This window comes from Mauremys mutica, chromosome 11, assembly GCF_020497125.1.
Source record: "Mauremys mutica isolate MM-2020 ecotype Southern chromosome 11, ASM2049712v1, whole genome shotgun sequence".
NCBI lineage: Eukaryota > Metazoa > Chordata > Testudines > Geoemydidae > Mauremys > Mauremys mutica.
Genome location: NC_059082.1, coordinates 74,951,713 through 74,975,945, shown reverse-complemented (window position 1 = coordinate 74,975,945; position 24,233 = coordinate 74,951,713). Strand labels below are relative to the sequence as shown.

At 42.2% G+C, this 24,233-nt stretch overlaps 1 protein-coding gene across 13 annotated transcripts in view; it reads left to right on the top strand.

Moving 5' to 3' along the window:
- The window catches only part of MAD1L1 (mitotic arrest deficient 1 like 1), a 505,376-nt gene that overhangs the window by 251,701 nt on the left and 229,442 nt on the right, over nt 1-24,233 (top strand). For 12 of the 13 annotated variants that reach the window (XM_044980781.1, XM_044980779.1, XM_044980777.1 and 9 more), the window contains one exon: nt 19,516-19,572. In XM_044980781.1, coding sequence (XP_044836716.1) covers nt 19,516-19,572 — 57 coding nt within the window. Of the gene's footprint in view, nt 1-19,515; nt 19,573-23,932; nt 24,087-24,233 lie in introns of those variants that run through there. The other variant, XM_044980791.1, reaches the window with a different exon arrangement.

Here is a 24,233-nt window from a genome sequence, read left to right as displayed (position 1 = left end):
TATACATCAATGGTGGACAATGTGATCCTTGTATATAACCTATATGGCTCTCCACATGCCCAAGCAGTGCCTCCCATGTCTACACTACTATTTTTAGTAGTGCAGTTCCCCACTGCCTCCCCTCTTCCAGAGCCTTTCCCTGCCATATGGAAAGGCTCTGGTGGGGGGAGGCATTGGGAAAAGGCTTCTGCAGCTCCCCACTGCTGGAGCCTTTTCCTCACTGCCTTCCTGATGCCAGAGCCTTTCATGGAAACATGGGGGTGTGGATGCAGCCACCTTTCATTGCAACGTGTAGCTACATGTGTAATGCCTGTACTGTGTGTTCCCTTGTACGTAGACATAGACTAAGCCAGAGGGAGGGAGAATGGATTACCCACATGGGCTGATATCACTGGTTCCATATTTTTTTAAACCACTGGTTGTAAGTATCCCAGTGTTATTGAATCGCTGGTTGTATTGCTGGTTCCATTCAGTAAAAGATTTCTCTGAGTGGACTTCCTAATTTGTACACCTGCTATAGACTGAAAGTGTCTCTCTATGACCTAACGATGTTGAAAATGGAAGGAGTCATTAGTAGGAGGTGTTATGGAACAGGTTCAGAGACGGGCTATTAGGATGATCCGAGGAATGGAAAACTTGTCTTATGAAAGGAGACTCAAAGAGCTTGGCTTGTTTAGCCTAACCAAAAGAAGGTTGAGGAGGGATATGATGGCTCTTTATAAATATATCAGAGGGATTAATATTAGGGAGGGAGAGGAATTATTTAAGCTTAGTACCAATGTGGACACAAGAACAAATGGATATAAACTGGACACTAGGAAGTTTAGACTTGAAATTAGACGAAGGTTTCTAACCATTAGAGGAGTGAAGTTCTGGAACAGCCTTCCAAGGGGAGTAGTGGGGGCAAAAGACATATCTGGCTTTAAGACTAAGCTTGATAAGTTTATGGAGGGGATGGTATGATGGGATAGCCTAATTTTGGCAATTAATCAAAGATCAATTGCCAAATTATCAGCAGGTAAGTATGCCCAGTGGTCTGTGATGGGATGTTAGATGGGATGGGATCTGAGTTACTACAGAGAATTCTTTCCTGGGTGCTGGCTGGTGAGTCTTGCCCACATGCTCAGGGTTTAACTGATTGCCATTGTAAGGCCTGCATTGTGCAGGAGGTCAGACTAGATGATCATAATGGTCCCTTCTGACCTTAAACTCTACGAGTCTATTATGTCATCAAGTGTTGACTTTTCACTTCAGGATGAAAATAGTAAGTGTGTTGAAATTTCAGCCCCAAAATTGTCAGTAGCCAAATGTAAGTTTCCTAACTGCTATATACAAATAGATATATGTATACATGTGTTTGTGTGTGTGTATATATGTGTGTGTATGCACCTGTGTATACTGTGTGTGTGTAGAAAATTTGTATCTCTTGGATTCTAATGTATACATTTTCCTTTGACTTTAAAGTAACAAAGCATACATGGAAAAATGCTGCAGTCTTTTTATTCCTTTAGTGTATACACTACATTTCTGTAAAAGGCAGGAGGAGTATTCTTAACTGTACCGACAAATGGCATTTATCTTCACAGTGCAGGCATGACCTTATGACACACAAATGGCATATCCCCATTTCTGAGATAACAAGGGCCCTGCTTTTCAGTCTAGACAAAGCTGAAGTTCATGGTATCTGATTTTTTACAGCTCAGCATCAGCCTCTTGATTTTAAATACACATTATATTGTTGTATTTGGTACTGATGCTAGTTTCTGTTGTTAGGGAGTTGAATGCTACTAACACTTTGAATCAAACGCTCTTCCTGACTTATCATGAGTGGAGAAAAGATCACTCAGGAGGGAGAATTTCACTAATCTGTACTTCCATGGGCTCCAACATTCTGAGAGCTGCTTCATGGCACACCTCCAGCCAGATGACTGTACATTATACATGCTTCCAAGATTACCTCTTCTGCAATTAGAAAGTGCATGATGAGCTGTTTTGGCATCTGTCAAGCTAACAGTCAAGTGAAGTGGTTCTTTCCTGATGTCAGGAGTGTGAACAAGGCACTTTGCCATTCAGACAGAGGTAAAACTTTGCAGCTATTTAGATGACTTTTTATAAAGAGAGACAATTGAAACATAAAACTGAAGATTAGCAAAATATATGTTCAAATACCCTTCCCTCCTCCCTGTAAACATTACAACATGGAACTAACGCAAGAACTATTTGCTTTTAGTTCGCATGGGGTATGAAGTGCCTGCTGTGTAGTTACAGCCATTGTAGCTCCTAGCCTGCCACCAGTTGACAGAAGCTTGTCAATTATGATGTAATTGTCAGTTTCTGAAAACTGCCATGCACAAGCAATAACACTGCAATACTTCTTTGTGACTTTGTATCTTGTCCTAATGATGAAAATTGCCATGTAGTGGTGATTTCTTACCCTTCCCCCCTTTGTCCAATCAGTTTGCAGGACATGGAACAGATTTGTCAAAATTCAGAGACTGGATGGCTCAGAGGATTGGTAATTGGACACACAATAGAGCCTTTTTTACCATTACATTGCCAATTAAATCTAACTAGGGTCAATAGTGATTGTAAGTTGTTACTATCTGATGGCTATTTGATTGCTGCTTTGAAATGAGTTGTTCAGCCCACTTCAGAGAGTACAAGTGTTCATATCACAAAAACATCATCACCCCAATCTGTACTGCAGACCTATATTAGCAGTCCCAGCAGAAAGGCCAAGGATTGATTGGACTGCATCTAAGACTAAATACCACTGTTCGTTCTCCATAGAGGTAATTGCTCCAGATGAAAATTGAGGCATTCTGGTGGGGCAGCATGGAGAAGCTTGTACTTTTGTTTCTCATGCTAAATCTATTTTGTGAATAAAAACAGGACTTCAGTCTCCAGAGCCATCCATCCAACACTTTTCCTTAGCATTAAGCTCACCTACAATTTTTTACAAAGGAAATTAAACTGTCAGGTGAATTCATTATTGCTGGCAATCCTAGAATGTGTATTACAAATGGCCAGCAGCTGGAATTGAAAAAAAGACGGCTTATTTTTTTTTTCTGTTCATGGCATTGGAGGTTGTACATGTTCCTTACACTTTTTCAACCCTTTCACAGATTAAGAAGAATAAACAAATGATGGATTGTGGAGGTTAATGCATATCACTAGTTTGGTAGACGATTCTGATAACTCCACAGTCTTCACTTTCCCCACATGTCAGAGGCGAGATGGTTTTACGCATTGTTGCAATTACAAATATGTACAGAACCATAGATGCTGACTCTGTGGGGGCTCTGGGGCTGAGGCACCCTCGGGGGAAAAAAAATAGTAGGTGCTCAGCACCTAACAGCCACCAGCCGATCAGCTGTTTGGTGGCGGGCAGGAGAAGCTTGGGCATGGGGGCGGGAAGAGGCAGAGTGAGGGGGGGGGGGGTTGGGAAAAGAGGCAGAGTGGGGGTGGGTCCTTTGGGCAGAGTCTCGGGATGGAGCACCTACCCGGAAAGAAGAAAGTCAGTGTCTGTGTACAATACCATGATAACATTAAACATCATAGAGGTATTTAAAAATTAAGCTATTTCCACATTATAAACTTATGTGTATTCATTGTTGGAAACTTTCCTACATATTTAAAAAAAAAATGTTCCTGCCTGTTAAATCAATAGCAAAGCTAATAGATCATGAGTTGAGCATTCACTGGTCTAACAGTGTGGGTGGCATGTAAGTCACAAAGTTTTATTTCTACTCTTTTTGTTTGGATTACCAACAAATAGAGGCCTGTCAAGATGGCTGCATGAATTCTTCCAGCACAATACTCGAATGACTGTGCCAGTGGTATCTAGGAGATTCTGAGTTAAGACTGCATTAATGCAGATGGTTTAGAGCTTTCACCGTAAAAGCTGGAGGTGTCCCTCGGCTCTTCCTGTTCCGTTCATGTGGTAGAGAATAGTGTAGTCTCTTATGGGCTGTGATACTTTGGTCTAATTTTGGGTGTTGAGTGTGCAGGTGCTGGGTGGTCCGAGTGGCCTGTGATGTACAGAAAGTCAGAAGAGATCACCTAGTGGTCTTTTCCGGCCTTAAACTCTGACTTTCTCAGTGCCTTGTTTTCCCCTTTCATTGCATGGGGTTGATGATAATTATCGCAAGTGCCTCACAGGGCTGCTGTGAGGAGCAATTAGTTTATGCAGTGCTTTGAAAATGTAAGCACTAGTATTATTCTTTATCATTAAGAAAGGTCTAATCTATCATTTGGGGGAGATGTGTGTCCAGAGAACAGGTGCTTCATGATCATTGTCTCAGATGTAGAGTATTACTGGTGAGAGTACGCTTGTTTTCTGCTCTATGTTTATTTGGAATTAAATATTGTTTTAAATGAACTGTTGGGCTCATGAAAGATGCTGGATTGGCCAGAGTTTTCTTTCTATCCACAGAATGGTATAAAATGACAAGCAGTAGTGCAAGCTTCCTTGTTGCTAATACACCCACGTTTGTTTTTCTATTTTATTCAGCCCTTGGCCACTTTGCAAGATGGTCAAGTAGGGGGCGGCAGCAGCAGTCGCAGAGTTGGCTTTTGTGATGATGTGAATATTCGGCCACTAAAAAGTGGACTGGAAATGTCAAATCTTTTCACATTGACCACTGGAGAGCCATGAGTTGGTAATGACTTTGGTCACTGCTGACCTAGGCTGCATTTTACTCAGTGACAAAGTGTAAGACTCTGTATCTGATTAGCTGCTAAGTCATCCAGCAATTGATGTAGTTTCAAATCTAAAATAGAAAACCTATGTCTGTTAAACTTCCATCAGCATCACAGTGTGTGTAGAGAGAGAAATAGAAAGCAAGGAACACAACAAGAGTGGAGAACTATCCTATTATTTTTACCCTTCTGCCCCATGCATTGGTATGATTTTGTTCTCAATTTTACGTTCAGGTAGGTCAGTTGAAGTTAGAACAGCTGTCAGGACTGATCAACTGTACCAAGCATACTACTACTTTTATCATCTCTTCCATTGGTGGCAAACTACTGGCTACCAAGACTATGTATTGTTGGAGATATCACCCTGGTAATGCAAATTAGATTGGAATATGATCCCTGTGTACAGAGTGCTTTGGGGGTTTAGGAAAATATTCTTATCCTTTCCGCATCTTTTGTATCTCCATCTCCTCTCTTTCCTGCTATTTTATAAATTGGATTTCATCCTAAAAGAAACTCAAGAGCTTAGAAATTTAAATTGGCTTACAAACTGGGTCATTTCACCTGCTGGTGGCAGTTCTTTTACAGTGCATCACAACGCTATCCACTTTTTCACGACAAGAATAGGAGAAGAATCTACTTCTGCCACTAATAATAATGGCTATATCTGAAGTAGAATGTTTGCTTTATTAAACAAATTAAACCACACAACTAGGCTAGAGATCTGGAATATTCTATTGGCTGGAGAGACCAGTCCTAAACTAGTTCTGTCTACACCTTAGAACGAGCAAGGGTTATAGTTACAAACCTTACCTCATCCTAACAAACTGTCAGTGGCTAATCATATCCTGAGGACAGGACACTGTTTCCTAGCAACTTCTGAGAGGTGATTAACTCTTGTGGATCAGATACAGCACAGCTACCTTAAGGGGTTGAAGTTGGAAAGGAAGTTTTAAATAGATATGTGATTCCACTGGTTTTTGAATGAGTAAATTAACACTGGGGGGAAATTTTTGCCAGGTAACTTGCAAATAAAGACGTCAACAAGTAAACTTACTTTAGTTTCCTCCAGCCATCTAGCCTAGTTGGAGCTGACTGGCACAGAGGGAGAACATACCTCCAGGAATGGGGAGGATCAAGTGCCTACCCAGTCGGAAGGAGATACAGATAAGATCCCAGAGTGGCAGAAAAGGTGGCCATCATATGGTAGCTGCTATTGTTAGTATTTTTTCCTTCGGTATGTGGATGAAAATGCCAGTGTTGATAAGGATGCAGATTTCAGGCCTGGAGTCATGCCGTCACTAATCTTAGGGAGGTAGAATGAAATTACCCAAGCTAGAATTTGTCCAGGACATCATAAACACCCTCAGTATTGCAGTAAATCCCGAGGGATATTTGTAACCACAAACTGCCAGGGCCCCTCTTCTATTGTTCGTCCAAAAGATAGTGCTCTAGCAGCACAGTGCCTCCTAAGACTGGGATGGTTTAGTACACAATGAGAGAAGAATCTTAGTTATTGCGTCACCAAATACCATGTGCCACAGTACATACCTAGGTGATCATTTGAGGATTCTCATCTGAATAATGACCCGGCTCTCTTCAGTTTAGTTTGTGAGATTTGATCATAGCACAGTGTAGAGCTAGGCAACTTTCTCTTCAGTATTTTGATTTAAATGATTTGTTTCTCTCTCTGTGTGTGTTTTTACTGCTTAGAGCACCGTGAGCTGGGACTTGCCTAATGTATTATAGCATCCCCTGGCATAGACACAAGCCTATTTTGGTTCTGTCCTGAGAAGATTGATAGTTTTGTCATACTTGGAGTTTGTACCAGACTATTCTTCCACTGAAGGGTTAAAAACTTAGCTAGACGAGGAGTAATAGAGAAGGGGACCCCCTCAATGTACCTACTGCCTGCTAAGATTGCGCATTTAGCAGCTGTTTTGCTATGGGAATGTTTCTGTGCCCAGGAGGAGTGCATTAGCTGTGGAGTTTCTTCAGTGATGTTCCAGTGATGTGGAATGACTCCCTTGGAGTCCACCACCTTTGGGAATTCACTCATGTGTGACCGTGAGTTGCTGTCCGGGTCTGCTGCATAACTCTACCAGCAGTAGGCTTGGCAAAGATTCATCAGTCAGGCTGCCCTTCGCTGTTGAGGAAGCAGCTGCAAACTCACATTTTGTTTGGCAGCATTCCTTCTCCAGGGGCTGCAGCACCATTTGATTCAAATGGAGGACAACAGACCTACAGAAGCAGTATAATATCCCCAGTAGATCTTTGCTAATCCTCTGGTCTCCATACTCCTCCTCCCTTCCAACATCTGGAAGGAAAACACCAAGGAAAAACAGGAGGAAATGAGTTTCTCTCTTGCGTCTCAAAATTTCACTGCACTTCAGAATGCAAAATCAACAGATGCTTTCTGTGGTTCTGAGCTGTTCTTATAAATCAGGCACTTTTTGCAAACACAGGAACACCTAAGCCCTTCTGTCCATCAGGAGTGCACCAATGTACCTTGCACTGAAAACTGCTCCAGGCTAAAGCCAGTGGGGCCTGATCTCCAGAGAAGGCTTCCTGAATATGTTTTAGTGATCATTCTACCCTCTACCAGACCATCTCCTCTTGTTGCTTCTTAGTGCTATGTTCCTTAGCATCTCTGAATAAATCCCCCTCCCCTCCCGCCCCCATCCAGTTGTCATCTTGAGCTTTGTATTTAATGTCAGAGTTGGAGGTGGACTTGGCCTTCGGGATACAAAGAGTAGGAGAGAGGGCAAGAAAGTGCTTCATCTGAACACAGTGGGCACTTCATGCGTGGACCTAAAATTAAGTGTTTGATGTCTTTAGTGACTCAGCCATCTGGGTTGTGCCGGATGCATTTTGTGTTAGTGGCAGTAATATCTTGCACTTGGATATCTCCTTTCATCCAAAAATCCCAGATCATGTTACAGAGTAGATGTTATCTTTTTACAGATGGAGAGACTGAGTTTCAGAGAAATTAAATAACTTGCCGAAGGCTTCACAGCAATTGTTTGAGCTGGGAATAAAAACTAGATCTCCTGACTGTTACAGAGCCATGCAGCTGATTTTGGGCCAAGGTTAAGTACTTTCCTGGGTAGTCAAAAAAATAAAATAAAAATCTCCTGTTGGAAGTCATTATATTCCACTTTGTCATATGAACACATGGGTCCCTCCTGATTCTGGATGAACCCCTTCACACAGCAGTAGCACTGAGAATTTAGGATGACCTGTAACATTATAGTAAACTTGCTATCTGCAATTCTTGACATCACCAGCTAGTGAATCTGTCACTTAAAACAAAACAGAGCAAGAAAGATTGGTCTGTCCTTGAAACTTGAGAGCAAGGGAAAGATTTGGCCATTATCTCTCTGTCCAGTAAATCTTGATAACGACTTTGAAAGGAGCCTGTAGCTCGCAGATGTTTTCCCTGTGTCTTCAGTAATTATAAGGGTGACTCCAGCAACTTTCCAGTTTCAAATATAATTTTTTGTGTGTTAACATCTGAGTTCCTTTTCTTTATTCATGCATCTCACGCCCTGGGAGTTAACCAGCTGCCTATATGTCTCACACTTGGGGGCGGCATTTCACTACTACGCATCATGTCCAGTAAGAAGTTATTTCTCTGTAACATCCAGCAGCTCTTGCTTATATGAAGGAAATAGACTTTATTACTCTGTACAAAACAATGTCATTCCTCCCTTATGTGGTTGAGTTGCCATTGGAGGCACAGGGAATACTGGTGCCTTGGCAGCCCTTGGGGTGACTTTTTTACACAGGTTTGAATTTCCGTTGGTTTAAGTTGCTTTAGTTTCTCAAGGGACTGGAGAGGGTGGCTGAGACCAAACTACATTAAAACCCATATAAGCAATTATCTGTGAAACCTATTTTAATTACAACTCTCCACATGTGGTAAGTGACAACAATAAGAACATGATCTCTGTTTTGCTCGTTACAACATTCCTATAAATCAGAATGAGCTTCGCTTCTACAGCAGCAGTGTATAAACTCGTGGTGTTTGAAAGTTAATAGGGAATTTTCCTCCACACTTCTGCATGGTTATTACAGAGAGGCTGATTTCCCCTCAACTCTGTTCTCTCCCCAACTGCTGTGAAATTACATTGGGTACATTTTTGTGTTTGACACTTTGGGGACTATTAGAATTTATTTTGTAGATGTTATTTCCCACATATGTCGTGTGTGTGCTCTCAATTTAATAACCAGAAGAACTTTCCTGAGAGCAGTAAAATGACTTGAATCATTAAAGCAGTATGGAAATTATTTAACAGTCTTTGATATTGAGCTCCTTCACTTTCAGTTTCCCAAATAATGCTGCTGCATGGAAGATTAGCAGTCGCCAATGGAAGGCTTCAAAGTAACATTTAAAATTGTCCTAGACCATTAAATCCTGTGTAAATTTGGAGGACACTGTGAAGTGAATGAAACAGCTCCAAATCTCTGATAATCTGCACCAATACTGGGCTAAAGGATTGATGAGAAGATGTTGAATAGCACGGTATAAATGGGCTATATAACTTCAAAGGACTAAGCAGGCAAAGGGATTTTTTAGCTGTTGAAAGTTGCATCTCTTGGCTGCGATGTCATAAGTTGGCATGTTTCACTAGTGAACATTTCTTTTCATTTCAGCTTTCACAATATTTTAATACATAGGATTGCAGTATGCAAATAAACTGAAGTCTAACTGTGACTGGCTGAGTTACGTCTGTCACAATCCCTGCCACCCACACGAATGAGCTGTTCACAGCTGTCTTGAAAGCAAAGTTTTCCTCCTGTTTTCTTTCACTGAACAGAATCTTACAAAAAATCGACATGCAGGAGGGCACCAGGGACATTTTATATGTGATTTTAACCCTTTCTTCAGTACAATCTCCATGATACTGTTCAAGCATTCTAGATAAAATATAAACATCTTCAGATTCTTACATTACAAAATAGTCAAATAGCAGTTTCATGACCTCAATGCCTCACGATCAATTCTGCTTGGCTCACCTGGGGAGTAGTGGGGAAGGGAAGAGGTGGTGTAACACTGTCTTTCTGCTCCCTCTCTCCCCACCAAATCATGGGGTATGGGTCAGTTGACCAGCGTCGCAAGTTGAAGCAGACAAAGAGCACAGCGTGCTCCAGCCACAAACTCGTGGGAATTTAGCCCAGTCAGAGGATCTGGCGCTATATTTCTTTTGTGTATATTACACAGGTAAATATGCAAAGTTATACATAGATTTTTGATTAGCTCAAGGCAAACACCAGAGTAATAATGAAGGGGTTTGTGATATCAGACCCCCCAAAAATGAGCCTTATTTCGGTTTCCTTTGTTTCATGTATTTGAAACATGATTTTAAAATAGCGTTTTTATGATCCTTACAAAATATTCCTCAGTATTTTTAAGGTAATTTGCCAAAGAAGCACACAAGGCCACCTTATATGGTGGGAATTTGGGGCCTCCTAAGTAAATTGGCCAATCACCACAACGGATTTCTTCAATGTGCATCTAACGTTTCTTTAAAATACTGCTACGGTCAACTTAGGCTTTTGTCACATGGCAAAAAATGTTACATTTTGCAGCTATGTCATAACCCCTGGAGGCTTGGCTTCCCCTTGTTAGTTCATGAGGCAGCTGCCCTGATGGGAAATTCACCACCATCCTCACAGCCCTTCTGTTAGGAGAGAGGAGCTGTAAGGTGTGTCTGGGACTCTACAGGAATCCTGGGCGAAGGCGCTGTATCAGTGTCTCCTAGGTGTCCTTTTCAGTAAGTGCTGCACACCTAGGGGTTGCAAACTACAGCTTGTGTCACTGAAACCCCGGCACCACCAAGAGGTCGCTTGTCTTCCCCTGGGGACCTTGGTCTGGAATTCTGACTAGGAAAGTTGGCACAAGCCAGGAGTAATCAGCCATGTATATGCATAGGTATATTACTCGGAGAGTGCTATGACTCCTCTTTTTTCTCCATGGTAGTGAGACTTCTGCATATCTCCATTCATCATGAAGGACAAACATTTATATTATGACTGTGTGGAGCTTCTTCACATTTCCTAATGAAGACACAAGACTTGAAAGTGTTATGCCTCCAAGTCAAAGTTGTTTTGATTTATGACCTGCGTGTAACACACACAATTTTTAATTGTGTCTCTCTTTGGCCACTGCTAACTAGTGTGTGTGCTCCTGAATGTGAGATACTGAGTTGTAAATTACTGTGGGTTCACAAAGGGAGTACTTAGATTTGCTAATTGCTCATAGAATGGAGGGGGTTTTGTTGTTGTTGCGAAAGTTTGTTCACTAGAGGTTGAGGAGCTTAATTTTCCCTGCAAGTGTCTCTGTCACTTGAGCAGCTTGTCCATAACATAGGGCAGCTGGCTCACATTCATGCTCCAGAGGAGAGATTGGGGCCACTGATGTGGCCAGCTTAACCACCTGCCTTGTAATTAACAGATTGTTTGGGGCTTGATTCATTAATCCTCAAAGCTCTGTAGTTCTGACCAAACACTTCCTACTCCGGAGCTGGCATTAATGGCTGTTTGACAGACACAAGGAGCAGATATGAGGAGAGCAGTGATCTCAACCTTTTTGATTCACTCCTGTCTGGTATTTTTCCCATGTTTGTGTTTACTTGTGAAGGTTTGAAATATGGCTGATGTAGCTACAATTGCTGTTTTGGAAGGTATTTGAGAAGAGCCATTAACTCAAAGAGCACAGGGAAGTAAACTGAACAATTCAGAAATGTCTCCCTGGTATTTGAATTGGTTCCCATGCTCACAAACCATTTATATTATTGCTTCAAAGTCTGGAGAGCAGATCCAGAATATGGTCAGCTTACAATTTATCATACCTCCTAGGAAGAGGATGTAATAGTACTAGGAAATGGGTTACATTAGGCAGCGTTGTCCCATTGGATGAACACTTTAAATTGACAGATGCTTTTCCCCCTCCCACCCCCCTACTCCAAGGCTTTTTAAAGTGATTTGTTAAATGCTGAGCAAGATGTTTTTCTGGCATACTCTGCTTAACTGATTTTGATTGCCCGGACCACACTGTGTGGTTAGTGGGCAAATTGTTGGTTGGCAACTTACTTGCCTATCCAGTTCTTTAACCCAGTACCTTCACATTCCTTAAAGCTTGAGTAATGTGGTCCATGGGAATTGAACATAGTACGTTAAGTAATGGGAATGTCTTGGGAGCTGAAAGATAACACATTTCCATTTTTGTCTGAAAATTCAGTGTGCATGTCCTTGCTACTGGGAGAGATCCTCCAAACACCAAAGTGATGGGTACAGCATAAAAACCTGGATAGAACAGACAAGTCACTTAAATGTGGGGATGTTGCTTTTTTATAGGAAAAAGCTCTGAGATTACAATGGCAAACTTTGCTCCAGCTTCTGCTGTATGTTTTATTCTTCTGGCCTGAATGGCAAATCTGAGAGTGCACCTTGTTAAGGGGATGTACATTTCCATTAATAAGGTGGAAAGTGGGCATGATAAATTGCAAAGAGTCTTAAGTGGCATGAGACCATGTGGCCTAAGTTGGTGTTGGGTCCAGGGCTGAAAATGTATGAATTGAGCAGCCTAGCTGTTCTGTACCTGAAAGGCAAGCGACATTCCCCTCAACTCCTTCTGAGAGGGCCCTGTAAATACCCTCCATGTGCCTGATGCAAGGGGTGCAACAGGTTACTATGTGCCATTCAAGGTCTCTCTCCAGCTGCTTCCTTAAGCTGTTGCAGTGGCTGCCAGCTTTTCTGAAGTGCTCTGATTAAGTGAGATGTTGGGTAAGTTCAGAGCCTCATTTCTCCTTTATAATTAAAAAATGTGTGTGTGTCTTATGCCGCTGTCTGCTTAGTTTGCATTTTCCTGTGGCCTAGTAGGAATATGGCAGTGAATGATGTTGCAAGCATCTTTCCTGTAACAGCTGAGCTAGGTTCAATATTTGATTTGGTCTAATGAAAGGGCTAGGGGGTAGGGCTAACATTTCAGGCTGTTGTGATAAAACATAGAGATCAGCTACTTCACAGCCTGGTAGAACAGTCCCAGCGGACCACTACTAGATTGGTACATTCAGTGCTTGGCTAACCCCCAGTGAGTGTGGAAGAGAGAGTTGGGTGAGAATGTCTTCCTGCTGTACCTATCAGGTACTTATCAGGTTCTCAAATTCTGATAAGCAGATCACTTTCTGTTGGCTTGTAGAATGCTGGCTGGGCCACCTTCTTATTTCGAGCTGCTGGGTCATATTAAATGACAGTTAACAATACATTAAACATATCTCTATTACATTTTTATTTGAGCAATGGCTGTAGTTGCCACAGAGATGTAATATGATCATGAATGATATCTAATTCTACTCCTTTCTAGCACCTTACATAATTCCTCTCCATCCTTGATATTAAGACCCTTTAATATTTTCTCGTGGTGATTATGCATTTTGTACACTCTCATACTCCTCCCAAGACTTATATCTCTGAGTAAAAAGAGTTAAAATGTATAGTTTGGCGTTTTTCATAAATGATTTCCTCCAGCCACCTAATCATGTTTGGTTGCTATTCTCTGAATTCCCAGTAGTTCCTCTTCCCTTCTTGGCACTGAGCTGCCCAGAAACAAATGCAGTAGAGAGAGCCTATTTTGTGATTTGATGCTTCTGTGATTACAGCCCAAAATCATATTGACCTGCCATGTCCCGCTGCAATTCGTATTTAACTTGCTGTGCACTCTTGCCTCTAGGTCTCTGTTGGCATAACAATGTGAGAGGTCTGTTCCACCCCATGTATGTTTCTTTAAGTTAAATCTTGTGTTATTTCCTGTCCATGTTTTTAATTTCTCTTGATCCTTTCCTTGACCTCTTCAAAAGGTTTTTTTTGCAAACCTGCCAAACTTCGCATCTATGTATTATGTTAATGTGCTTTGTGGATCCCCTGCTCCAAATTTCAGCCAAGATGTTAAATAACACCACACCATAACTCCCATTCTTGTGGCATCCCATTACACAGTTCCCCTAATTGATACATTGCCATGATGACATGTTGTATGCTGCCCAAACAACAGATTAAGCCTTCAAGTAAATGAATTTCAGTTGTTTGAGCAGCAAGACACATGGATACTTCCTGTTTTAAGAACAAATTTGTTTCCCCACTGTTTAATTTTACCAAGGCTTAAGAATTTGGTAATGGAACACAAGGTCTTAACTCTAGGTCACTGGTTCGAATCTTAGACAGTTAGTCGTTCAGTGTCATGGTCAGGTGGGGCAGAGAGGAGACGCTTGACCTAATATTATCCCTGCTGTATTTGTCCTCCAGAGAAATAGAGGATTTCATTTTCCTGAGTTCTCAGTATAGAACTCTTCACCAGTGCTCATTTCTCATTAAGCAAATTTTTTGTCAATAAATCAAAGTTTAGAGATATTCCCAGGGCTGGACTTTTCACAGGTTCTATGCTCAAGTACGTGAGAGGGATGGAGGGCTTGTCTATCCAGCAAGTTACTGTGCAGCAAGCCAGGGTGTGAGTCTACCGTGCTCCACTCAACATACAGTGGTGTCCCGTGTGGATACTGCTACAGCACAGTGAAGGTACCGGAGAGCAGTTACTGCATGGCAAGCTGGTGCACAATAGATTCACAGCCTAGTGTTCTGCACAGTAACTTGTCTTATATACAAGCACTTAGTTCCTCTTACGTCTTTTTGTTTCTATCAGAACCGTGCATGTATGTCATAATTTCTTGTGAGTCGGGAACTTTGCGTGCTGTTCTTTGCTTCAGTGACTGCACTCTGCCCTGTGTCTAAGTTTTGGAAGGTGTGTGGGTATCATCTTTTGCATCTTGGACAGCTCTCCTCCTAGCCAGTTTGCAGGAGCTTAATATTAGCCTCAGCCATTGTGTAGGTCAAATTTGAAACTGAAGAAAGAAGTGGGAAAAAGAATATGTGCACAGTATGGTAGGGGAGAGTTACAGTGTGAATTCTAAGTAAAAAGCGGGTTGTAAATGTGCTAAGCATCTATAATTTGTTCTCCTCTATTACTTTGGGTTGGGGACAAATTCCTTATTTTGGAAATACAGGGCTGGAGGAAAGTATCCTGTGAAACACACACTTGTTAAAATGTTTGGCACGGTTTGTGGTAAACGTAATTGACTTTCCTAATATGCTCCTCCAAGTACCATTTAGATTTAGAATTCCCTTGGGTTAACAGCCTACAACATCAGACTCCTATCTCGGTCAGCCTCACTCTAGCCTTAGTGAAGTGCCCTCACACCTGGGCATTTCAATCTGTTCATGGATTGCTTTTCGGCACTCTTTGTCTTTGGTTTGTTTGACTTTTCCTTAGTCCAAGACAGACCCTCACAGACCAGAACCAGTAGTAGGTGTAACCAGTGGTTATCAACCTATTTACCAGTGTGGGCCTCACATGCAACTTTCTATGTGTTATGTGGGCCTCATCCACACAATATATATACTACCTGCATGGCCCTGGGGATGTCACATGGGCTGCAGCTGTGTGCTAATTGGGGCCATGGGTTGAGAACCACTGGGTGTAACTGTAGAGTAGAGTGTAACCCTTAATCATTTTTTAGTTTCTAACTTAGGATGGTGAAATAGTCCTTGTCTGATGGTTAAAACGCTCTTTATGTAGACCTGAGTCCATTACAGATGTTGGAAAGTTTATTTACTGCCTATCCACTGTGTTCATTCCATCCGTGTGTGTGTGTGTGTGTTGCAAAGGCTATTCCAGCATATGAAGAATGTCTTTGCAAATGTGGCTCTTTTCTGACTCTAACCTGGTGATAGATTTCTACCCGATTAAATATTTGTGGGGAGAAATCGCTCCCAGGTGTCGGTGAATTTACAAACGGTCTCCTGACATTTCAGCATTCTTGTGGTAATTTCAATTTTGCTTCTCTCTTGTTTGTGCTTGCTCTTTATGTCTGCACAGGGCTGGCATCTCCTGTAGTGTTTAATGAGTGTGTTTCATTTCCCTACACCAGAACCCAGGTTTATGTTAAAACCACATTCATCTTGTATGAGTGCCTGTTCCTTTAATAACATGACATCCTTATAGGGTCTGCACAGCTAGAACCTGTAACTTTCTTGGCGCTTCCACTGAACTGAGGGCTGAGGCAGACTTGGGCTCTGCCTAATTGCAATGTTTGTTTCTTTGTTTGGGGAATTGACATACGCATTTTATGCTGAACTCTGAGACTGTAATTTTTGTTTGCTTGTATTTCAGTGCAATTAGCTTTTGTAGCTTAATGTTTTTCATTTAATTGTCATGAACTGCTTGTTGTTCACCTCTTTTGGATACGGTGCTCGTAAAGCCCATATCATATGGTGTAGAGATGTCATTAGAGAGATTCTGGAGGGTTTAATGAATATCTTGTATGATAAATTTTAGTTCGTATTGGGTTGTTTAGACTGGTTAAATGTGATTTGCTTTTCTTCTTTGAGACTATCCTTCAAGCTCTGTGCTAGCCACGGGCAGGCTGATCGGAGGCTAGCATGGTGTCATGGAACAGAAGAGGCGGAAAGGAGTGACAAAAAGTATTGTATGTGATTTCTCTGAACTAATTCTACAATACCAGTTTCCTCTAGCGTTTTCTCTCATAAAGGCCCATCATCACCGAAGAATCATAGGAGTATCTTTAACTCAGAAGAGATGCGAACTCTGAACCAAGATTGCCGTACTGCTTTCTCCTAGGGGGAACCCAGTTCCTCTATCACTGCACCAGCTTGGGGTTTCTTTGAGAGAGCCTCTGCCAGGAAAACTCTGTAAGCCTGCTTTGCAACGAGAGTTCATCAGCCCCAAAATATTCACCAGGCCTTTGTCTCCTTGAGAGAACACAAGCCACCTTCACTTCCCAGGACTCTACCACAGCATCTTCCCATCAGGGTGTCTCTTCAGGAGTTCCTGAACATACCTCTGTTTAGTCTCCATGTGACGTTGCACCCCATAATGCTTTATAGAAATATGCTGATGAGTGTAAATATGACACAACAGGAATGTGTTTTATGCTAGATATGCCATGTAACATATCTTTGCAAAGGTTATGTTCTACTGAATGCATTCATCCTATTCATATGCATTTATCATTTTTATATCTGAAGTTATGAGCGTTGGCTCTATGCTTGTATGTAAAGTGTTTGCTGTAGGAAGCACATAAGGCAGTTTTGGTCAACATAGTGTGAAGGGGTTATTCAAGGAATTGGGAGCACTTAGCTAACAATGGACCTTGGGCATCGCCAGTCCACATCGAAGCTTTCCTGGGAACGTTCTAACTAATGTAAACAATGGCGTCGGCCTGCAAAAAGCTGAATCATTCATAGACATGTGACTTGCCCAGGTGACTGCAAAACTCCATCTTGTTGAGGGGATTTTACACAGGAGAAGAGAGGGGTTTCCACCCACAAGAGAGTGACTATATAAGCCCCTGGAAACCTCTCCATTTTGTCTTCAGCTGGCTCAAGGGATAGCCTCTCCACCCCAAAGAGGTGCCTGAAAGAAACTGGAACGAAGGACAGTAACTACAGGGGTGTGAGTGATTGCAGGACCCAGACTAGGGTGAGGTTTACCTGTATTTAGTTTCTTACTTTATTAGGCTTAGACTTGCGTGTTTTTGTTTTATTTTGCTTGGTAATTTACTTTGTTCCGTCTGTTATTACTTGGAATCACTTAAATCCAACTTTTTATATTTAATAAAATCACTTTTTACTTATCAATTAACCCAGAGCAAGTATTAATACCTGGGGGAGCAAACAGCTGTGCATATCTCTCTATCAGTGTTATAGAGGGTAAACAATTTATGAGTTTACCCGGTATAAGATTTATACAGAGTAAAATGGATTTATTTTGGGTTTGGATCCCATTGGGAACTGGGTATCTGTGTGTTGGAGACAGGAGCACTTCTTAAGGTATTTTCAGTTAAGCCTGCAGCTTTTGGGGGACGTGGTTCAGACCTGGGTCTGTGTTTGTAGCAGGCTAGTGTGTCTGGCACAACCAGGCAAGGTACTGAGGTCCCAAGATGCCAGGGAAAATGGGTTTAGAGGTAGTCTCAGCACATAAGGTGGCAGTCCCAATGAGGTTTCTGTGACACAACTCATCACACTCAAGTTCTGCTTCACAAAGGCAGGAGCTTTTGAACTGCTCTGCCTGAAGGCTGCAAAAATATCTGTGAATAGTCTTCAGTACATGCATTTCCATGAAAGGCAATATGGTCCATTGGATAGAAAACTGGATTAGGGTTTAGGAGAGCTCAATCTATTCCCAGCTTTGCCAGTGACCTGCTGTGTGACTATGGGCAAGTCACTTCCTTTCTTTGTGCCTCTGTTTCTGCACCTACCCTTGTATTTCATGTGTCTGTAGATTGCAAGCTCTTTGGGGCAAGGACTTTTTCTTGTAACGAGGCACTGATTTTGATTGTAGTCTCTATTCACCACATTAATACAAATAAATAATAATAACGGTCCAATATGTCACAATAGATCCTGTGTGTGTGTTACTGGGGGCTCTCTACAGTATAACGTGATTAGATATGTTCATGCTGTATTTCATGCAATTGTAATTTTTTTCTTATGGGGAGTTTCATTCATTACAGGATAATGAATGATTACCTCTGCTCCTTGTCTGGCTACCTTCATGGTGTTTGAACTACAATTGGTATCCTATTTGGCAGGCTTGTTAAAGAGGTCAAAAGACAGAATAGGTCCGGAGACTGTCGAGCTGCACATCTCTAGAAGTAGATCCTTTTGGATTAGAGACACGTTATCAAGGTGATAGCAGGAAATAGCTCAGCTGCAGTCAGTTTTGTATTTGTTTTACATGTAGCTGAAGACGTTTCCTCTTGAAGGCTTGTAGCAGATCGCTGACTCACTGGCGCGCCGCCTCCTGCTGGTCATCCAGGAATTAGCTCTCTCAGCCCTGGAGCGCCCTCTATGGCTGGTGTCTCGCCCTCTGTTACCTACCCCTTTGCAGTCCCTTTATCTCCACCACGTATAGGCCCCACGTCCCTCCCGGACTACGGTACCCCTTACCTTGGGGTGCTGCCCCTCACCCAGGGAGCCCCACTCCTCTGAGCCCACCTCGCTTCAGTGACCAGTGCCAGTCTTCATCTAGCCCTTTTACTCAGGGGCCAACTGCAGACTGGAATGGCCACTCATCATTGGCTAGGAGGTTGGACCTGCTGCCTTTCCCTGCAGCCCCAGTACCTCCTTAGGCCTTCCTGTCAGGCCTCAGCCTGGGAGGTTGCCAGGCCTGAGCTCCCCAGCTCAGCATGCCCCTTCCCCAGCACTGCTCTGTTGAAGGTACCCTGAGCTCCCAGGCAGCCCGGTCTTTCCCACCCCAAGGCAGGAGTGAGATTGCCTGCCTCCTAGCTTACAGCCCTCTTTATACCAGCCCTACTGGGCCCGGATTGGCTGATACCTGCCTTCCCCTTATTGGCTCCTCGGGGCAGCCTTTTTCCAGAGTTGGTTTTAACCCCTTTCTCTCTGGAGCGGGGTGCTCGCCCCACTACAGGCTATAAATGCAACATCTTTCACCAGCCTCCGAAAAATATAAAGAGAAGAAAGTGCATAAATGTGGGTTTTTTTCCTTTGATCAAATAAAAAGAGACTTGAAAACCTCAAACTTTTAATACATCATCCGAGCAGAAGCAAGCCGATGGGCCCTGCGGTGTTTGAGGTATTTAGGTGCTACTTAGCTCAGTCCACATTTCCCAGAACTGGAGTGCTGGGCACTTAGTGGTGGCAAACTGTAATAATCAATAATGTTACTGAACAAAGATCATAGTGGCTAAAAACACTGTTCTGATTTTTATTTTCTTGAAGGCTCAGCTGTCCCAAGTTTTGGAAGAAGTGGGGACCCAGAAGCAAAGAGCAGATATGGTATGTGTTCATTTTCTTTTACTCCTTGTTTCACAGTGGTGAAAATATGATGTGCAATCATAAGAATGTGGATCCCGAATTCAAGATGTGAACAGGCAGTGAACCTTGCAAGGGGGAGAGTGTGTGTGTGTCCCATTAAAGAATATCACAGGTCTGGCCCCTTGTCTGTCTCCATATTGACTTGGTAGAAGCCCTGCATTCTGCTGAGATTACTAAATGCTGCTTCTCCTTCGAAAGCCTGGATTCTTCCTGGCAATTTGCCTTCTATTCATTAGCAATTCTAGAAGGAAAATAAGCATTTTACTTCATAATGAATCAGATATTTTCCTTGGGTGGCTGCAGTTTGTGTTAGATGTGACAGAATCCTCTGCAAACTAGTTTTTATTATTTGTTAATTTTTCATTTGCACTTGTCTATTCAGTTGACTCTAACCTTCTCAGAAACAGGAAATGGGCCAGAAAACCAGGAGAAGCGAGGTTGTGCACAATTCAGTTGCTTTACTATACGTGATCCTTCATATTCAGGAATGAATAAGACATCAACATTTAACCTTTCAAGTCCTTGTGGTGTGCAAATGAGCAGATCCCAAAGCTTCAGAATTTTTTTTATTGTGGACAAAGCTGCATGGTCCAGAACAAAAAGATAAACAATATAGTATTGTTTTATGTTAAACTGAGTGAATTTTAACAGTCATGAAAGTGAACTTGTAGGACTGGCAACAGTCAGCAGGTGCTGAAGAAACCTCTGGTCTGAAACCCAACTGCTATCCTGTTATCTTCCTATGGGCCTCCACACAACTCTGCTAATGCACGTTGGTCTTGATCTTCAGCCCTCTTGCTATTCTTGCAGTGAGTTGCCACACTTCTGTCAATGCCTCTTAGTTTGACTGTGTCATTCATTGCTGTTCCAATATTGCACTTTCCATAAACAGAGACTGCCAGTTGTGTCAAACGGTGCGGTGGCTGGGTGACGTGGACAGATCTTTTTGAAGGATTAGTCAATTTCACATTGACTCGAGTCAGATGTGAGCTGAGATCTCCAGAGAAAACACTATTAATTCCATTTTATCATCTAGTCTCTAAATTACATGGGCTCTCAGTTTTAAATTTGGTGCATTTAGCACTGGGCCCGTGCTCGCTGGACATATGAATAGAAAATTGTTACATCTTCCAGGTTCAGTGTGGTTTCTGTAAGCATCTCAGAAATGACTCTGGCTCCAGCTTTCAGTTGCATATCTCCCGTAGATGGCTTGGAGCACTAAGTGTGCTAGCAGATAAGATTGGGAAAGTTTAGTTCCTTGTGTTTACATATGAAAAGCTGTTGCACGCTATTGTTGAAGAGGGGGATACAGGAGTAAGCAGTGCCCAGTGTATACTCTTGGGGAGTTTTAATTTAACAGAACGCTGGAGGTGTTGTGGTCGTCCTCACAGAGCCTATGCCAGTCTGGTAGAAAGAGGCTCCTGACTTCTGGCCCTAGGCTATGGTAGTTTGGAGTATGGATGGCAGAGTGTTGAGATATGAGCTTTATTTAGATTGGTGAGTTTCATTCAGTAGACCAGAGAAAATTGTTCCATAGCATGTAACAGTCTGTTTTCTCTCTCCCATACTCATATCCCATTTGAAAGAAGCTGACTTATTGTAGCTCCTCTTCAGAACTGGAGGTTGGCTTTGCAGATGTTTTTCCTCCTTCCACAAATAAAATCTCCCTCTCTTATTTCTTTAGGGGTGACGTGGTAATTTTCCCTTTGGATGCTGCCATTCCATTTCAGACCACCTGAGGTCTCAAAGGATTGTAGCACTAGGTAATAATATACCAATCTCCTAGAACTGGAAGGGACCTTGAAAGGTCATCGAGTCCAGCCCCCTGCCTTCACTAGCAGGACCAATTTTTGCCCCAGATCCCTAAGTGGCCCCCTCAAGGCTTGAACTGACAACCTTGGGTTTAGCAGGCCAATGCTCAAACCACTGAGCTATCCCTCCCCCGCTCTCTGCTACTGAACAAATGTTCTCTCCTGGCATGTTTCTCCAACTCTCTCTCTCTCTCTCACCAAGGTGGCCTTATTTTCAGACTCATTTTAAATTGACACATCAGCAGATGTTTCCCTGATTTGGATTCCTTGCATCTCCTTTCCCTTGTATCCACCTCCCCATTATTTACCAATGATCTTCTTCTTGTTAGTTTGATGCTAAGCTTCTGTGGCTAGGAAGATACAAAAAGGCTGCTGCTTATCCTGTGTTCTGACAAATGTGGATATTGCTTTTCACCAGTTAGTCTCTGCATGAGCTTAGTCTATGGCTGTGAGTAAAATGGAATAAACACCTGTCAAGCACTATCACACAATCCAGCGGGTCTTTGGGTTGCTGATTGGGATAAGATGCTGTGCAGGTAACATCTCTGCAACCACCTTAATGAGTGCTAATAGTTCTCCCACACTGCTCACAGTGGTGAAGATGAACTGATGTGCTGTGAGTTCAGTGGTGTAACAGATTTTATCTCACCAATGGGTCGGAGTGGGTGTTTGTCTACTGTGGGCCCATGGTAGGTAACTCAATTTGGACATACTGATATTTAAAATCCAAGCACTGGGAGAGTGGCCTAGACTAGAGTGACTGCATGCTCTGCGCTGCCAGGAGGAGAGGGGCCCAATTTCAGGGAGACATGTGGGCCCAGAGAATTCTAGAAGAGTGGTGGCATGTGCCGCTTGCTGATAGTGCACCAAAATGCATGGTATCAAAAAGTGTAATAGACATGTTGAGTTAACTGACATAGTGTATTGCAGCACATGATTCAATTATTTCTCTGCTAAAAATCAGTTTACTACTGGAAAAAAAGAAATTAAACAGCTCCAGCTAATTGCAGTTGACAAGACAAAGGCAGTTTGACTTTCCAGTATTAATTAGCAAACCCATACTAATTAGCTTGTATAAGCACAATTCATGCTTCTTTCCCTAAATGCAATTAATATCGCAACTGAAGACGTCTCTGGGCTGTGCTGCTATCATTAACATACTTCACCCTAATTAGACATGGCCAGTAGTGGCTGGAGAAATGAGTTTGTGATTAAGCCATAAAACACGCTCTAATATTTTATACCCTTCAGGGAACTTGAACCTAGAATTTATTTTCTGATTTAATAGAAATTACCCCCATCATTGAGTTGTTTAATTATTTTAATGGAACTTTGATTTTCTTTCCCATTTCCTTTAAGTTATTTATTTCCCCTTATTTGCTTTTTTTGGGTGTTTGTGTTCCCATTGTGGGTGTGTGTTTTTCTGCAGAGGAGCTGTGTGGCATGTGATTACAGGATGGTCGGCAGCCAATCTGTCAGGACTTCACCAAAAACTGGGTAACCATTTGTTCCTGATTTTGCAAGAAAAAAGTTCAACTTCATTTGTTCTTGCTGAAAGCAACTTTTATTTTGTTCTTTTCAACCCATTTTTCTGCAAGTTTTGTTTTGTTGGTTATGTCAATGAAGGAGTTTTTGAAATAAGTTAGTACTCTGGAATAGCTTTCTCTGCAACTTGTTCGTATATCAGGGGATCGTGCAGTGTGCTCATCAAGCTAAGTTTGTGGTTCCAGGATCTTTATATGTGTGGCAATTTAGTTTAATGCTGTTTGTGCGCATATTGGGTTGACAGTGCATACATCTGATTGCCGTTTCCCCTTGCTGAGACATACACCCAAGTGTTCTTTGCAGGAAGTTTTGGTTTTTTGAATTCCTGACTTTGTTTCCCTTCACTCATATCCTCTTGTACTCATGACAGAATTATCTGGCTCAGGCATGTTATCCAAATAGTGGCAGGGGTCTGTGATCTCCATCTCCCTTTAGTCCCTTTAGCAGGTGGCATTTGTGTCTAGACCTTTTTCACCATTTAATCTCTGAGGGAAGTGATGTTGGTGTTTGGGTATCAAAGAAGCGTGCCTGTGTTTTCGTTTTCCAGAAGCACTCTGGGCATCTCAGGCTTTTGTCTCAAAAAGGCAGCATGGCTTCCAGGGCAAATGTGAGCTCTGAAGGCTTCAGTCTGGTGATTTGAAAAGATTCTTTTTTTACCTTCATACAGATTTAAGGGGCCAGGTAGGGGAGTCAGGAGTGTTGCTGAGCGGTATGGGAAGCAAAGGAGATTTGGAAATGTAACTAACAAAATAAATTAGAGGAACTGGAGGCCATAACAGAAGAAATTAAGAAAATGATGGGAGAGGGATAGAGAGAGAACATAGAAAGGTGAATACAAAGAGAGTGATTTACAAGCTGGGAAATAGCCCTGGGACCAAATTGTATAGTGAGTATGATGAAGGTGTAGCAATGTGAAGTGCCTTAAATTTCAAAATGCTAAACTGTATTTGTGTCTGTAGGGATAACCAAAATGAACACTTAATTAAGGAAAGAACATAGAAGAAACAGGAATAGTGAAACTGAAGTGAACAGCATTGCTCTGCAACAATTATGAACTTGAAAGAGACATAAAGATCATTACAGAAGCTGAGCTGAGAAAGAACCAGCGTGCACCAAGGGGTAGGCAGCAGAAATCCACAGATTAGAAACATTTAGTAAATGGAGGAGCCTACAAGCCTTATCTTGGATTTGATCTTTGAGTGAAATATCAGCTGAAACAAAAGAAACTCCCACATTTTAGTCTGTGTGTAATGGGAGTAATAATAC